This window comes from Podarcis raffonei, chromosome 2 (assembly GCF_027172205.1).
Source record: "Podarcis raffonei isolate rPodRaf1 chromosome 2, rPodRaf1.pri, whole genome shotgun sequence".
In the NCBI taxonomy this organism is placed as follows: Eukaryota; Metazoa; Chordata; class Lepidosauria; order Squamata; family Lacertidae; genus Podarcis; species Podarcis raffonei.
In genome coordinates this window covers 6,872,896-6,890,695 of record NC_070603.1, presented here as the reverse complement: position 1 = coordinate 6,890,695, position 17,800 = coordinate 6,872,896, and the positions used below count along the sequence as shown (strand labels likewise).

Sequence of the window (17,800 nt, the reverse complement as noted above, 5' to 3'; positions counted from 1 at the left end):
TCATTGACTACTTTAAGTCACCCAGCAAATAGCCAACATTACTAGGTCCAGAAATCTTCATGAAAGGTTGGTGCCATATCATGAGGCAAGAGGTTGTCAATAATTATGGGTTGTAACCAAAGTTAGCCCTTCTCAAAGGAGACCCACTGAAGCTAGTGGACACATGACTAACTTAGGTCCATTAATTTAAATGGGTGTACTCTGATTATAACTTAGTTGGATACAATGCAATGACTGAAATGGTGGGGGTTTCTCAGTGAGGTTGCCCTCTCTGACACCCTTCTCACCCCTATGGCAAAACCCATCATGTGGCAAAAACCCATCACTTCTGTAGTGATGTTCAGAATCAAGGTGTTCTGGACCAACATATATTATGACTTTGGGAGGGGTGGGGGGAGTTAAAAGGCCAAAGAAAGGGGATTCCCTAATACCAAGATCTTCCTCGTTTTTAACACAAATTGCAGTGATGGATAATGGTATATTGTTTTCCTCAGCAGACAGAAATATCCCCCACTGCCCCCAAACAATATTCTGGGCCTGAACTTTATCTGATGATGGAGCAGCTTCCTCCATACCCTGTTCGACATCCACTCCCAGAGTTGCGTCTCGCGTCTCCACTGCTGCATCCGGCATTAGCAGAAGAAGCAGCACCAGTGGCGTAGCCACCACTTGAACACTCAGAGGTGTGGGTCACTCCACAGCCTCCTGTGCTCTCAGTGGTGTAGCCTCCACCAGCTGAGGAAATGCATGGTCCACTTGAGCTGTAACCCCCGCTTCTCGAACTGTATCCTCTGCTCCTAGAACTAAAACCTCCACTACCTATGGATCCTAAGCCACAATCCCTAGGTCCACAGGGAGCCACACTACTGGTATTGCATTGCCCAAATCCAGAGCTCATTGTGCATCTCGAAAGATACCCTCCACTCCTAGAGCTAAATCCAGCTCTGTAGTTCAGCCTTCCGCTTCTGGAACTGAATCCTCCACCGCCGCTGGCACTTTGTCCTTCTGATCCAAGTCCATAGACACATCTCCTTCCAAATCCACCACCTCCTCCCAAGGTACCACCATATGCAGCTCCACCGCCTGGAGAGATGTTGGAGCAACCCAACACAGCTACAAGAGTAGAGGAAAAGAAACAGTTACTCAGACACACACATCTAAGGCCTCTCAGTGAAATGAATAGCATTTTTCAATGCAATAATAAAGGTAAAGGCACCCCTGACCATTAGGTCCAGTCACGGACGACTCTGGGGTTGCGGCACTCATCTTGCTCTATAAGCCAAGGGAGCCGGTGTTTGTCTGCAGACAGCTTCCAGGCAATGTGGCCATCATGACTAAGCCGCTTCTGGTGAACCAGAGCAGCGCACGGAAATGCCGTTTACCTTCCCGCCGGAGTGGTACCTATTTATCTACTTGCACTTTGATGTGCTTTTGAACTGCTAGGTTGGCAGGAGCAGGGACCGAACAACAGGAGCTCACCCTGTCTCAGGGATATAAACTGCCGACCTTCTGATCAGCAAGCCCTGGGCTCTGTGGTTTAGACCACAGCACCACCCACGTCCAAATGCAATAATATATAGCTTTAAAGTTACTTACCTATGTTAACTGGAGTAGAACTACATATCCTGTTGAGAAAAGAGAAGAAAATGTTAATATTCCAAGAGTGCCACAATTCTGTAGTAATCGGGAATTTAATAATAGCAGCAGAAGTAGCAGAAGTAGTCAAAATGTTAATCCCCCCCAATATTTCAGAATTCTAATTATTTTCAAATTTTCTTTAATATTTTTGAATCTCACTTTTGAAATGTGACTTGGAGGCTTAGTGAATAATTGAAAGGCAAGATTTTTGTGTAAGCTTGCTAGGTTCAATCATATATATTATTTGGCCACGTTTCAAAACTTAGTAATAGTGAAGAATCAGCCACACATTATTGAGATAACTTGATAACAGGATTTCCTCCTGGATCCCAGCTGATTAATTCAGCATCTTAACCCAAGCACTTCCTGAGGAGTTATACTTCTATGATGTAGTAATCTGATCTATTCATTTATTCTGTATTCATTTTATCAATGCAATATTATTGTTGACTTTAGGTTGTTCATCAAAATCTCTATATTTACATTCCAAAGAGCAATATAAGCAACGTTCCAGCAAGGATGTATGAGTATTGCATGGGCGCTAATTTTTTCCCACCCACCTGCTCTCTTCTCCTTCCAGAAGTGACCTGTACATAGCAATCTCGATGTCCAAAGCCATCTTGACATTTAGCAAATCCTGGTAATCCCTTAGCAGGCGGGCAAGTTCATCCTTAGAGCACTGCAGGGCATTCTCCACCTCCGCAAGTTTTGCCTTGGCATCCTTCAGGGCACAGTCGCCACGCTGTTCATTGTCAGCAATAGCTGTCTGTAGTACATCAATCTTCAAAAGGCACAGATAAAGAGAGAAAAGAGTTGGTCCATGAATTAATAATCATAATCATAATTTATTATTTATTATTTATACCCCACCCATCTGGCTGGGTTTCCCCAGCCACTCTGGGTGGCTTCCAACAAAAGATTAAAAATACATTAAAACATCAGTCATTAAAAGCTTCCCTAAACAGGACAGCCTTCAGATGTTTTCTAAACATCAGACAGTTGTTTATTTCTTTGACATCTGATGGGAGGGCGTTCCACAGGGCGGGCGCCACTACCGAGAAGGCTCTCTGCCTCTTTCCCTGTAACTTTGCTTCTCCTAGCGAGGGAACCGCCAGAAGGCCCTCAAAGCTGGACCTCAGTGTCCAGGCAGAACGATGGGAGTGGAGATGCTCCTTCAGGTATACTGGGCCGAGGCCGTTTAGGGCTTGAAAGGTCATCCTCAGTGTAATAACATTCAATGAGTAGGAGAAAGATCTTCATCTACTCTGCCTCCTGGCCCAGTCTAAGTAGATAGTCACAGACTACATGCATTCCATACTTTTGAAGCACATTCAAAGCACACACACACCCAAGAATCCTGATAAATGTAGTTTCTTAAGGGGCTAAGAATTATAGTTCTCTGAGGGGTAAACTGTAGGTTCCAGGATTATTGGGGGAGGGCAGCAGAATGCGCTTTAAGAGTATGGTATGCATGCAGCCCCAGATTCTGGAGCCGTATGTGATTCTTCTGATTCAGTTTGGTCCAGGCTAATCATTAGAAATTAAGAAATGAGCAGCAGCCAGATGTGTCTAAACTCTATGGTGTGAAGGAAACAGCTGGGGCAGGAAAGGGGAAACGTAGGGTGGTGGTGGGGAAATCAGATGACTTTTCGGAGGGGAGAATCAGAAAGGAAGGCAGCTGGTAGAAACAGGAATGGAAATTATGTATGAGCAGGTGGGTTTTTTTTAATTATCAATGAGGTTTCAGGTTTTGGAATGAGTAAAATATAAACCAATGAATCTAGCAAGCTAAGACAGCATTAATGCCTTAACTTTTATTACAGCAAGACCGGGAATTTTCCTTCCTTCGCCTCCCATTTTTGAATAGATATAAAAAAATATTCAGTTCTGAAGGATGAGCACAAAGGACAGTGTGAATCTGGGGGTGGCCAATGAGGTGACCTCCAGTTGCTGTTGGCTCCTACCATCCCTGATGGACTACATCTCCCATTGACAAAAAGTACCTGGAAGGCTCCTCATTGACTAACCCTGGTGTACATCAAGACCAGGAAAAGGATTTCTGCTGCTCAAACCTCTCCTGTTCGACTTCACCTCTCTCACCTGTTTCTTGGCATTTTCCATATCAGCCTTGAGTCGCTGGATAAGGCGAGTCAGGTCCTGGATTTCATGGCGGCCCTTAGCCAAAGCGTCACAGTGATGCCCATAGGTGGACTGTAGATCTTTGAACTAAAATCAAAGAGAAAGGATGACTTTATTTTTGCCTCTATAGATTCAGTTATCTAAAACAGTGATAACAATCGATGGCATTTGCTTCTCTCTGTTGCAGACAGGCCTATATCATATTTACCTTGGTTTCATAAAGAGTGTTGACCTCATCCTTGCTTCTCTGTACAATCTCCTCATACTGACACCTCACAGAGTTAATGATCCCCTCCATGTCTAGTTCTCGGTTGTTGTCCATAGACACAACAACATTGGTGTCAGCTGTTGTTGTCTGTAAGCTTTCTATTTCCTGAAAAGAAAACATATAATTGATTTTTAATTTTTTTTAGCAGGTCATTAATTGTCCATACTGGAGGGAGACAGTTTGGGCTGTTCCACGTGGCCACTCTATTCTTTTTTTTAAAAAAAGATATTTATTGAAATTTTCAACTTTAATACATTAAAAAAGAATCAAAAAAGGAAAAACAAAAAGGTTTAAAAACACATAAAGTTCACAATCCTTATTTTTCTATAACATATTTCCCTGACTTCCCCACACCTCCCCTTCTTATATTCCAATTCAAAATGTTAGTTCAGCAAGTTCTTATCCACGTGGCCACTCTATTCTTGTGACTGTAACACCTATTAAATGGTTTTAGTTCTGACTTTTAAAGTGTGGTAACCCACCCGGGTACCTGATGGTGAAGGGCAGGTAATAATTTTAATGTGAATTATGATTAGTTTGTATTTTTAAAGCTTTCTGCTGTATCCAGTATTAATAGCAGACACTACTTCATTAGCTGTAGAGATGGAGGAACTATCTAAAGTTGTCTTCCGGTTGCCTTGGAAATTGGCATGGGGAATTAGTTTGATTCAGCTCACATTTAAAGGTGGATCTATCGAATTTCACAATGCAGTTCTCCAACCAATGTTCACAAGAATGCATATGCTGGGGGAAATAGCATGCAAAACTGCTTTATTTTAGGGGACATTGCTTGAAAAAAATTGTACATTGGTGAAAACTTCATATAAAATGTGTTTATCAGGAGATATTCAAACTAAACTGCAGGCGAAATTTCACGAGGATTTGTTTTTCTTATTTCAAAAATTGCGAATTGCTGCAGAAATGTGAAAAATTGAATTTAAGTTAAGAAAACAGAGATCCAAAATAAATCATGAGAAATACTTACTGCTTCATGGACACATCTGAGGAACTCCAGCTCCTGTCTTAGAGCTTCCACTTTCACCTCCAGCTCCACTTTGCCGGTGTAAGCACAGTCTACATCCTGAAAGACAAGACACAATAAATACTTCTCTTGTAATTCAGTGACAACAAGCCTTGCTTAAGAAAGACAGGAGAGGAGGTCTCCATACTTTCAGTCAAGAAAGACCTGAGCTTTAATATGGCAGATAATTAAATCAACCATTCTTGTGTTATCTACTTGTCTCAAATGGAGTTGGGAGAGAGTAGTGGCACAGTCAGAGGAAAAGGGCACCTTTCTGTCAATGTGCAGCTTCCCAGAACTTTTAAACAATATATACTTATGGGACTGTGCTTCCCATATTGGTATATTTCCATGCATTTGAAGTGGCTCTCACTACTACACTCAATGGGACTTTCTTCTGAATAGAGATGTTTAGAATTGCACCATGTCACTTCCTGCAATCCACTGTAGCTGCCACAGAGTGAACCCCAAAGTTTTACTGTCCATAACCTGACATCCAATGATATTTGCTTGATTTTAAAAAAGGTAAAAGTACCCCTGACCATTAGGTCCAGTCGCGGACGACTCTGGGGTTGTGGCGCTCATCTCACTCTATAGGCCGAGGGAGCCGGCATTTGTCCGCAGACAGGTTTTCCGGGTCATGTGGCCAGCATGACTAAGCTGCTTCTGGAGAACCAGAGCAGCGCACGGAAATGCCATTTACCTTCCTGCCGGAGCGGTACCTATTTATTTACTTGCACTTGACGTGCTTTCGATTCTTAGATTAAAAGAAAAAAAATCACTGTAGCATTGCATATGTATGTATACTATGATTTTATCGGGCCTTTCTAAAAATATATATAAAAGGGTATAGGGTACACACAACTGTCTAGATGTTGCCAGACTACAAATTCCATCCACCTGGCTGGAGCCGATGGTGGGGCTGAGTCTATGAACATCTGGAAGGCCATCAGTTCCCTACTTCTGCTATAATATAGACAACATGCAAAGAAAGGCCTATTATAAGGTACCTAGTAAGAAGAATATGATGGATAAAAAGAAAGATCTTTTTCCAGCACTGTGCTTAGAAGATGCTTTGGGGGGTCCTTCTCAAGCAGGGCAAAGTGTCATGACCATGCCATGTCTCCAACTCTCTGAACATTTTAATTAATTGCTTTTTCCATTCTTCGAAACCAATTTGACTCACCTTTTTCAGCAACACAAATTCATTTTCCGCAGCCATACGCCGGTTGATTTCTTCTTCATACCTTGCAGTGGAGAACAGAAGGAGATACAAAGGTTCCTGAGAATCAACTCTACTGCAAAGTGTCTGGGAGCCACTGTCTGGGCATGGACAGAAGGCTGGACTTGCATTGGGGAGATTCTGGCTTGGGACTCAGCATGGCTGAGAAGCACAGGGTGAAAGAAGGGCGAGCATGTTCATCGTATTGAACCAGGCAATATTTCTCCACTGAATCTACCTCATAGAACTCAGATTGAAAATAACATCAAGGTAACACTTAGCACTTGTTTTATAAAGCACATTTCAAGTGTCCAAACATTTTAGTCACACTGCCACCATAATCTCTACAATAGCCCTATAAGGTGGGCCAGCATTATTCTTCTCAAATTGCTGATAGCTGTGCCTTAGAACCATCATAAATGGTTAGAGGACACAGCAGCCCAGGAGAAATAGGCCCCTTACTCATTTCTTAAACCAGACCTTTTTTGGGGAAGACAGCCCACCATTTACCTGCATTTGTACTCTTCAACCACATCCTGGAATTTAGCTTGCTCACATTGCAGCTGCTCCCGCTCATTCAGCAAAAGATCCAGCTGCCTCCTCAGGGTTGCGATGTAGTTCTCAAACAGGTGGTCAATGGTTTTCTTCTCAACAGGCCCCTGTTGCTGCAGGCAATTCCATTTGGTTTCCAAAAGTTTGTTTTGCTGCTCCAAGTGCCTCACCTGCAATTAAAATGGAGCCATGGTGATAGTTTACTAAACACAGGAACTTATTAGGTCTTCCTATGAGGTGGAGAAAAATCTCCTCAGTTCTTGAATCCAGTGGGTTGGGTTGTTTTGCCAGAACCAGGCATTGGCATTTCATGCATTTCTAAAGCAAACAGAAGATTTGAGTTGACAATGAAGAAACAGAGTGAACCCACAATTATCTAGGAACATAAAGAGCTCTGCTGGATCAAGCCAAAGGCCCATTGTAGACCATTGTTCTGTTCTCACAGTAGCTGCCCAGAAACCCACAAGCAGTACCTTGTGTGTAACAGCATTCTCCCACGTGTGATTCCCAGGAACTGGGTTGATGGATAGTATACTATGCAGTACAGCTGTAATTGCTTAGGGAATGCTATTGGAGAAGAAATGACTACTTTTAAGTATACAGTGACAAACTATAGAACAAGAGCATTTAAATCTGCCATTGGAAAAAAGAATGGTTTGCAAATAGACAGAGCTGCAAGCCTTATAGTGCAATCCTATGTTTATTGACTCAGAATCGACAGTTTGCCCTCCTGTGTTGAATGGGGCTTACTCCCAAGCAAGTTTTATCTAAGCGTGCAGTCATAATCAATTTAATTGTTAATCAAGTTAAGGTTTGGCCAGGGAGCAAGCCACACAGAACCAGAGCTTGGAAAGTCCATTAATAATAATAATAAATAAATAAGTCCAGTTCACATTTGTCGCTTTACTAAAGAAACTAGTTTGGTTCACATTCAGTTCCCAGTTCAAATTCATCCAAAGGAAACATCAAAATACACACAGTGGAATATAAGTAGTTTAATATTACACACACACACACACACACACACACACACACACACACACAATAATCTTCAAGTTTAAATTCCAAAGGGTCTGAAAGTGTTCAGTCCATTTCTGCTTAAATAGAATTGGGGAAGGGCCACAGGACAGTGGTACAGAAGGTCCCAGGTTCATTTTCCCAGCACCTCCCAATAGGGCTGGGAGTCTCCCCTGTCTGAACCCCTAGAGAGCTGTTGTCTGTTTGCAAAGCCAATACTGGGTTGGGTGGGGTTTGTCCGAGGCAGATTTAGGAGAGCACGACTGGTTTGGTTGCACTGGGCGCAGAGCCTTGGGGGCACTGCAGGCAGTGCTGCCATGTAGAATGGAAGACGAGAGGTGGGAGTCATTGAATTTTGGCATTGCGCAGGGTGCTACTGAAATTTTGAGACCCCACTGGGTTTTTACAAGGCAGCTGGAAATTGTGCATTTCCATCACCTCCGTAAGTTAGAGCAGCCAAGAAAAGGGGCCATTTGCACCCACACACTCAATGCATGTGAAAACCCAGAGGGATTTATTTGCTTCCATGGGCCTCTTGCTTTAAAGCAGCTGGAGAAGGAGGCCCTGCTTGGTAAAAAGGTAAAGGACCCCTGACAGTTAAGTCCAGTCGCAGACGACTCTGGGGTTGCGGCGCTCATCTCGCTTTACTGGCCGAGGGAGCTGGCGTTTGTCTGCAGACAGTTTTTCTGGGTCATGTGGCCAGCATGACTAAGCTGCTTCTGGCAAAACCAAAGCAGCATACAGAAACATTATTTACCTTCCCACCAGAGTGGTACCTATTTATCTACTTGCACTTTGACGTGCTTTCGAACTGCTAGGTTGGCAGGAGCTGGGACTGAGCAACGGGAGCTCACCCCGTCATGGGGATTCGAACCGCCGATCTTCCGATTGGCAAGCCCTAGGCTCTGTGGTTTAGACAACAGCGCCACCTGCGTCCATAGACCATAGGAAAGAAGTTGGAGGATGAAGAGCATCCAGCAACATGGCACAACTCACAGCTAAACTCCCTCTTGCTCATTCTGGCCATGAGTTGTGCTGGCCACTGCTGAGTGCTGTGCTGCAACTTGCCTCTTTTCACGCAGTCTCCAAGAGGCTGCTGGTCAGGATTTTAGGAATCTGCACAGTTTGGTTCTGCAGGGTTTCACACTAGGATTCTAGCCTATTTTATCCATGCCCTGGTAATCTCACAGTTGGATTACTGAAAAGCATTCTACAAGGGTCTACCCATGTAGACGGTCTGGAGATTATAACTAGTTCTAAATGCAGCAGCCAGATGATCATCAGGCACATTTGCAAGGGATCTTATGACACCAGTTCTTAAATATTAGAGCTAGATGCCTATTAGTCACCAGTACAATATGCAAAACCCTAAATGACTTGGGGTCTGAGTGCCTGAAGGAATGCCATTCCCCATGCAGTCTTGCCCAGTAGCACCCCACCTGTGGAATATTCTCCCCTCTGAGCTCTGTCTTGCTTCTGCTTTGTATATATTTTGGCACCCAATAAAAGCTTGCTTTCTTCTTGCAGGCCTTTTATGATAGTATGTCCAGATTGAAGGACTATTACTTTTGCTGGATTTTTGTTTTAAACTCTGTTTTATCTCTTTATCTTGTTTGTTGTGACCCATTCCAACACCATACACAATATACATCTTAAAAAAGAAATAAAATAACCAATGCAGGCCAATTTTAATCAGTCTGGAGGCATTAGAATCACTTTTGCCATTAATCTGATTTGAATTAATTTTATAATGAAATGATTTTAGAATGTTGTATTATTTTACTGTTGTTATCCACTCTGAGCCCAGCTTCGGCTGGGGAGGGCGGGATATAAATAATAAAAAAATATTATTATTATTATTTTGTTAATAAGGGCTATTTTGGTTCTGGTGTGTTACTGTAGTGTGGACACAGCCCTTTAATGCTCTAAAAGGATATTTGCCCTGTATTTTTTAGTTATATGCAAAACTATTTAAATAATTAATATTTAAATAAACATTTTGATTAGTTGATTAGTAAATAAACATAGTTGATTAGTCAGTTTTATTTCGTAGATTGACAGGCCTAGAAATGAAATCTGTTTTTAAAAGGCAAGGAGAAATGTAATCATAATTTGAGTAACTCGGAAACTAAACATGCAGTCCAAATGGTGGCACATCCTTGCATTTCTCCACTTAATCCCAGACACAAAAACTACTAGAAGCTCTTTGAAAAGTAAAACATCTCTTTGTCTCTTCACAAGAGGCTAACTCAAACAGAATGCAACAGAGCAGCCTCACCATACAATCTCACCTTATCGATGAAGCAGGCAAACTTGTCATTGAGGCATTTGATTTGCTCTCGCTCCTCCACCTTCACTCTAGAGATCTCTGGATCAACCTGTATGCAAAGGGGCCTCAAGAGGTTTGTATTGACCCTGACCGACTGGATCCCCCTGCTGTCACCAAAACGGCCAATGGGCTCATAGCCCAATCCCCCACAAACAGGACGGCCACAAATAATGCTTCTGCTGCCATACACACCACCACCCAGACTCGGGCTGCCAAAGCCAACTGTCCTATAGCCTCTGCCACAAACACCACCAAAACTTCGGCTGCTGAAGCCACCATATCTGTAGCTACCACTTCCATCGCCACCGTAGCCTCCAAGGCTTTGGCTGCCGACTCCTCCAGCTGTGCCATAGGCCCCTGCACTTCGACTACTGAAGCCTCCAGGCCTGCCAATGCCAGCACCATAACCTACATGCCCAAAACCATAGCCCAGTGGCCCAGGACCATAGCCCAAACCACTGAAGTCCCTAAAGCCTGCACTGTATCCACCAGAACTTCCTCCGTATCCACCAAGGCTTCCTCCAGAAAGTCTTCTGCTACGGCCAATATTATAGTGGCTTATGCTGCTGTAGCCACCACATCTGCCTGCTCCGGTGTAGCAGATGGAAGACAGACTGTTGCCACCCCTAAATCCACTGCTGATGGCCGAGCCAGATGATGGCCGTCTTCCATTAAGGGACCGGGAACTGAAGCACTGCCGGCTCATGATGGCTTAATCAGAGATGGGACAGAGATTATTGAAGCAAAGCTGAGCTGCAACCAGGTGTCCCAGAGAGAGAGGAAGAGAATGGAACCCCTTTTCACATGTCCACTGGAAGTTGAGGCTTTATATACCTTCAATAAGATGGGCTTGGCCTCAAGGTAGCAATCAGTTTAATCCATGCGACTGGTTGACTTGGAAGTCATAAATGGCAAATGAAATGCATTTTTCAACATGCATACAAAAGGAGACATCAAAGAAAGAGAACCTTATGCCAATGAAGTAATCTGAAATGGGGAGAAGTCGCTTGGCTTGCAAGCAGCTGGGTGATGATGTTGTGTTATCTAATTAATCTGTTTTCCATAAGACAATTAGGCTCAAGCTAAATGGCTTCAGGAAGGCCCTTTGCAATTTGCCTCATGCAGATGCCATCATCCTGCCCCATCTTCCATGCAGCGGCGAAGGAAGGGGGCTGCGGTGGGTGCAGGCTGCCCCGGGTGTCATCACTGAGGGTGTGTGTGTGTGACAAAATATGAGTTTCACAATAAATAAATAAATAAATAGGCTCACGAAACTTTTTAGTTCAGTCAACAAACGCAACGAAGCGTGACTGGCACTGGGCGCCACACTGCAGAGGCTGGCACTTAAATGCACAAAAATGGCAAAATCAGGCGATACGTACTAAAGAAGTGTGGCAGCTAAAACTGATGGAATATGCTGAATTAGCAAATTTAACTATCAAGAGATCAAAAAGAGGCAAACTTTAAGGCGGAGTGGAAACCTTTTGTTGAATATTTAAAGAATTATTGTAAACATGTAAAAATGCAGGTAGGATTTGAATGAAGAACAGCAGTTGAAGACTTATTGGAGTGCAATTTGGAAAAGACAGAATATTTATAATATGCAACAAATTTAGAAATTGCAGGGGAAACCATGGAGGGGAAGTCAAATGTGAAACGGATGTGTATTTGGAATGTATGTATCGTTTTGCAAACTTTTGAAATTCAGAACTAAAATCATAAAAAACAAGGTGTGAAAGTCCTCTCTAAGATATGTAACAGGTATGGGTAACATGAGACCCTCCAGTCCTTACTGGACTACAGCTGATGAGAGTTGGAGTCCAACTGTGCTATAATGCACCCAGGTTGCCTACCTCTGACATAATCAGGATTACATGGGGGGGGGCGGGCGTAAATCAAGACTACTTCTCATGCCGACTATTTTTGTTGCTCATTATTATTGACACATCTCAAAAAGCCATTCCATTTTCAATCAAATGATTGTGCCTTTAACATGCACAGCTGGCACATCTACCCTTTTATTATTTATAGCATGAACAGATCAGTGAGTGGAGCCAGCTGGTTGGCTGGAAAATTATGAAAACATGAACACACTCTTCTCCCTGCTTCTGTATAGCTTACAGTGTTGTTGTAATGATTATTGCAATAATGCCTTTGGGGGGGGATGCAATATAAAAGCTGAAGCATTATTGTTTGTTGCTACTGTCACCCTTATTTGTTCAGAAGATGTTTCTAATACAGTGGTACCTTGGTTTGCACCTGCTTTGGATTACAACCATTTTGGATCACAACCACGTCAAACCCGGAAGTGCGTGTCCCTTTTTTTGGATTACAACCACGTCAAACCCGGAAGTGCGTGTCCCTTTTTTTGGATTACAACCATTTTGGATTACAACCACGTCAAACCCAGAAGTGTGTGTCCCTTTTTTTGGATTACAACCCATTTTGGGGGGAAGGCTCCATTGGTGAAAGCGCACCTTGGGATACAACCTGTTTTGGTTTACAACTGGACTTCCGGAACAGATTATGGTTGTAAACCAAGGTACCACTGTACAGTAGAAACGGCTGCTGCCATCTGCACATGCGCACAACGGCGCTTCTACCAGCAACCCATTTTGCCTAAAGGATGGGCCGCTGGAACAGATTATGGTGGTAAGTAGAGGTTCCACTGTACTGGAATGGTGTTGTGTAGACACACAATTAATGCAAGCAACAAGAAATGAAGAGAACCATTAGCATCATCCAGTTTTCTACAAAGGCGCAAATTCATAGAAACCATCAGAAATGCTGTCATGTGATGGCAGTGGGGCCGGCTCATGATCCAATAGACCCAGGCAAACTCTGTCCTGCCCCCCCCCATTGCTTCATTTTGAGGCATTACACTAGATCCTGCTGGCAGGAATCACACCAGCTGCATTTATACCCACGCATGCATACAACGGAATCATAGAACCATAGAATTGTATGGGTCATCTAACCCAACCCATTGCAATGCAGGAATCTCAACTAAGAGGTCCTGTGGCTGGGACGGGACGATATGGGATTGGGGGGGCAACTCCCATCTCTTGCGGGGGTGCAGTTAGTGCCAGCACCGTCCGTTAAGAGTTTGGGTGTAATCTTCGACACCTCCCTTTCCATGGAGGCGCAGATTGCAGCTATAACAAAGGCGGCATTTTTCCATCTCCGCCAAGCTAAGCAGTTGGCTCCTTACCTCTCTCGCCCTGACCTAGCCACTGTGATCCACGCGACGGTCACCTCCAGACTGGATTATTGTAACTCACTCTACGTGGGGCTGCCCTTAAGACTGACCCAGAAACTCCAGCGGGTGCAGAATGCTGCAGCAAGACTCCTTACGGGGTCTTCGCTGCGAGATCACATTCATCCAGTGCTATATCAACTGCACTGGCTCCCGGTGGAGTACAGGATCAGGTTTAAGGTGCTGGTTTTAACCTTTAAAGCCCTATACGGCCTAGGACCCTCGTACCTACGGGACCGCCTCTCCTGGTATGCCCCACAGAGAAACTTACGGTCTTCAAATAAAAACATCTTGAAGGTCCCAGGCCACAGAGAAGTTAGGCTGGCCTCAGCTAGAGCCAGGGCTTTTTCGGCTGTGGCTCCGACCTGGTGGAACACTCTGTCACAAGAGACTAGGGCCCTGCGGGACTTGACATCTTTCCGCAGGGCCTGCAAGACAGAGCTGTTCCGCCAGGCCTTTGGCTAGGGCACAGCCTGACTCTCTCCCTCGGCAATTTTCGCGGAGCTCTGGCCCAATGGTGGCCAGTGGCTTGAATTTAATTAATTTTATAATGAATGATTTTAGAGTGTTGTTTGTGTTGTACTTTTGTACTGTTTTATTGTTGTTAGCCGTCCTGAGCCCGGCTTCGACTGGGGAGGGTGGGATATAAATAAAATTTATTATTATTATTAAAGCACCCATGGCAGATGGACACCCAACCTCTGCTTTAAAACTTCCATTACAGGAGAGCCCAGCACCTTCTGAGGTAGTATGTACACCAGATGATCTTGCAGGAGAGTTACTGGAGAGAGCCCCTGCAATAGCAGTTCCATTCTCCTCATCAAGGCCTGAAAAACTGCCTGCAATGTAGTATGTTGATTTGTCGTCCTGGATTTAACATATTTCTTCATGTGTGGCAAAATGCCAGCAGCTGTACATCTGTCAGTAAGAAGCATTCTAATTGAAGCCACTGGCTCTCCTGCCTCTCGCTCAGCAAGGACAGCAAGTGCTGTGGTTCACATGCCTCATAATCATTTTTTTTTAATTTGGAATAGCCCAGCCTCTAGCAGTTCTTGGTCACTCAGCTACTTTTCAGGACTGGAATGCTAGTTAAGGTCTGGACCTTTGAGTAAATATGAAACCAGGCAAGCAACCTGCAATGGTGGAGCTGAAGAAAGCATCAAGGCTAAGCTACAACCCAGCAAGTGAGTCATTTGCTGACTTAAATGAGAAATACCATCAGTATTTCTGAGACAAGCAGCTTGCATGGAAATAAGTGCTGTTGTACACAAATGGCAAGGGACGCGGGTGGCGCTGTGGTCTAAACCACAAAGCCTAAGGCTTGCCAATCAGAAGGTCAGCGGTTCGAATCCCCGCGACGGGGTGAGCTCCCATTGCTCGGTCACTGCTCCTGCCAACCTAGCACATCAAAGTGAAAGTAGATAAATAGGTACCGCTCTGGCGGGAAGGTAAATGCTGTTTCTGTGCGCTGCTCTGGTTCACCAGAAGTGGCTTAGTCATGCTGGCCACATGACCTGGAAGCTGTCCGTGGACAAACGCTGGCTCCCTCGGCCACTAAAGCGAGATGAGCACTGCAACCCCAGAGTCGTCTGCGACTGGACTTAACGGTCAGGGGTCCTTTACCTTTTTACACAGATGGCAGACGGAAACCAGCTTGCAAAGTGCAAACATCCATGATGGCAATAAATGAAACTCTCTCTTCCCACTTAATGCTTTCATGTATCTTATTGTATATGGTCAAGGGGCGGACAGACATTTTCCTGAGAAGCGAATGGAGGGGAAGAAAGGATGTGAAAGCTAGTGTAGTGGTTAGACTGCTGGACTAAGATCTCAGAGACAGAGTTCAAATCCACAGTCAGCCATGAATGGGTAGACTGGGGACCTTGGATATGCCACTCTCTTTCAGGCTAACATACCTCACAGGTTTGTTCTGCAGATAAAAGGGACAGGGAGAGAGTCATGTATGCCTCCCTGAATGCTTTGGAGAAAAGGCAGGATATAAATGTGGTTGGTGTTGTTATGTTCACACAGTTCCACATAATGAAGGAAAGGGGATTCTGTGAGGCTGGAATAAAAGCATCTGCCTCTGGCATTTGGATCTAGACAGCTATACTTGCATGATCAGACATCTCCTTGTAAGTAACTCTTTCAAAAATGGTTCAACTGGCACAAAGTTTTAATGTCTTTGTGGGAGGAGATGGTTGTTTTGATTTTGGGTGTGTGGGTTGGGTTTGTGTGTGTCTGCAGGGGGCCATACACTTGGGCTATTCACTTGTTCATCACATTCCTCTGGACCAGCTGACACGTCCAAAGATCACCATGCCCTGTTCAGGAGGTGCCACCAAGTCTGATGACTGTGGGGCAAGAAGAGGAAGGACCTCCCTGGGATTCTGTTCCAGCCTTGATCCAGCAACCAACTCCCTTTCATTTGAAAGGCATGTCTGCCTTTGAGACAGAACGGGCAGCATTTATTGAGCCCTGTGTCTGTGGCAAAGTTAGACCAGACTCATTTGCCTTGTTAATCCCCTCACTTAGGCATTCGTTAATTTTATCGGGTTCATGAGGAATGCCAGGCTCACCGCCTTCTGCAGGGAGGATCCTTTTCCATCTAAGATGCAATTTGCTCCATTAAATATATGCCTCTTGTAATTTGACAACTGCTTAGGGCTACTAAAGATTTCAAGAACAGAATCTATTAAGGTGGGCGGGGGGAAGAAAGAAAAAACCTACAGAGGAAATTTTTTTTTTTTGCTGGATGAATAGAATATTCTTATGGTTACTCAGAAGAGTACAGTCTGCCATATACTTCAGGCTTCTCCAGACGGGTGTATTTTCTTGTGGGTGTATTCTGCCACATATTCTTGATGCAATAGTGCAATAGAAACCATCTGCATGATACATTTAAAACAATATCATGCCACTTTAAACATTCATAAAGGTAAAGGGTAAAGGGACCCCTGACTGTTAGGTCCAGTCGTGGCTGATGCTGTTTTCCCCAACACACACACCTTTCGTAAACGTGCTAAACACAGCCATAATGTAAGTAACATGCACACTGTTTTGTTATGTAAAAAGGTAAAGGGACCCCTGACCATTAGGTCCAGTCGTGGACGACTCTGGGGTTGCAGCGCTCATCTCGCTTTATTGGCCGAGGAAGCTGGCGTACAGCTTCCAGGTCATGTGGCCAGCATGACTAAGCTGCTTCGGTCGAACCACCGACCTTCTCATTGGCAAGACCCTAGGCTCTGTGGTTTAACCCACAGCGCTACCCACGTCCATCCGTCTGTGAAGGGTTCTGAGAGCGGTTAGGAGACCATTTCCCCTTACAAATCTACAGTTTCCAGAATGGTTTAACAACCAATCTTCCCTGCCCAGGTAACTCCATGAACCCCAATGTTCACACAGTAGTTCCTTGCCCAGAAGGCATGTCCTTCACCTTCAGTTGACTCACAGTCAACTGTCCCAAAATGAAACCGTCCACTTCCAGATTCTGGTGGGCTATTCATTCCCTGCTCTAAACTACTAATACTTCTAGATCCACCCTTCCCCTTCCCACTTCCAAAACTGGGTCTCTTACTTCCAGAACTGCTCATCTCCAGAAGGTTTGGAGCCAAACATAGTACCCAAAAAGCTTCCTTCAACTCTACAATCTTCTCGACAAACACTCTTCCTGCAGCACTTCCATAAGTCTTTGTAATCACATTCCTCATGCATACAATTGTATCTCTTATCTTTGGAGCTGCAACCTGAACTTCTAGAGCTACACATATCTCAGAGCTCTCTTTGCCTCTAGTGTCATATACACTACTTCTACAAAAATGGGAGAAGCATATCCTTCACTCCCACAAGATTCTGATCTACCTATGCTACCACTAGAGCAGGTAATGCATCTGGAGCAACACCCTACCCTTCCAGAGCTATATCTCTGACTTGTAGAACAACAGAAGGCCACCTGAGATATCTCCACCAATTGCAGTGTCAGAGCAAGACCCTATCCATTGTTTTGCATAACCTCCAGTTTTCCAATTGTCTGAGGCAATTTCCAAAGTGCTTGTTCCTTTTTAACTATATCCTCCAACCTTGTAGCTCGGTTTTCCACAACCACTTGCAGTAGCTGGGGTTCTGATAACAGCAGTCCCTTCTGTCCTTGCACTCCGCTTGGGTGCATCCTCAAGTTTTGGGTAGAAGACTGGAAAAAGCGATTCAGTACTTTGAAGGTTCACACTTTGCAGACTATAGTGCTGTAAAAAGGTAAAGGTAAAGGACCCCTGACAGTTAAGTCCAGTCGCAGACAACTCTGGGGTTGCAGTGCTCATCTCACTTTACTGGCCAAGGGAGCCAGTGTTTGTCTGCAGTTT

General features: G+C 44.3%; 1 protein-coding gene across 1 annotated transcript; it reads right to left on the bottom strand.

Moving 5' to 3' along the window:
• Window positions 1-951: 951 nt before the first annotated feature.
• Window positions 952-10,892, bottom strand: LOC128409637 (keratin, type II cytoskeletal 7-like). Its single transcript, XM_053380202.1, has 9 exons — window positions 10,149-10,892; window positions 6,799-7,010; window positions 6,253-6,313; window positions 5,031-5,126; window positions 4,055-4,150; window positions 3,739-3,864; window positions 2,199-2,419; window positions 1,607-1,625; window positions 952-1,113 (listed from the first exon to the last, which is right to left on the bottom strand). The coding sequence occupies exons 1-9, from the start codon at window positions 10,890-10,892 to the stop codon at window positions 952-954; spliced, it is 1,737 nt and encodes a 578-aa protein (XP_053236177.1).
• Between the last annotated feature and the right edge of the window lie 6,908 nt (window positions 10,893-17,800).

Coding starts and splice junctions, on each gene's coding strand:
- LOC128409637 (XM_053380202.1), bottom strand. CDS start 10,892: ATGAGCCGGCAGTGCTTCAGTTCCCGGTCCCTTAATGGAAGACGGCCA. Junction 6,314..6,798: donor GTTGAAGAGTACAAATGCAG/GTAAATGGTGGG, acceptor CTCCACTGCAAG/GTATGAAGAAGAAATCAACC. Junction 4,151..5,030: donor TCAGATGTGTCCATGAAGCA/GTAAGTATTTCT, acceptor TTTTCTTTTCAG/GAAATAGAAAGCTTACAGAC.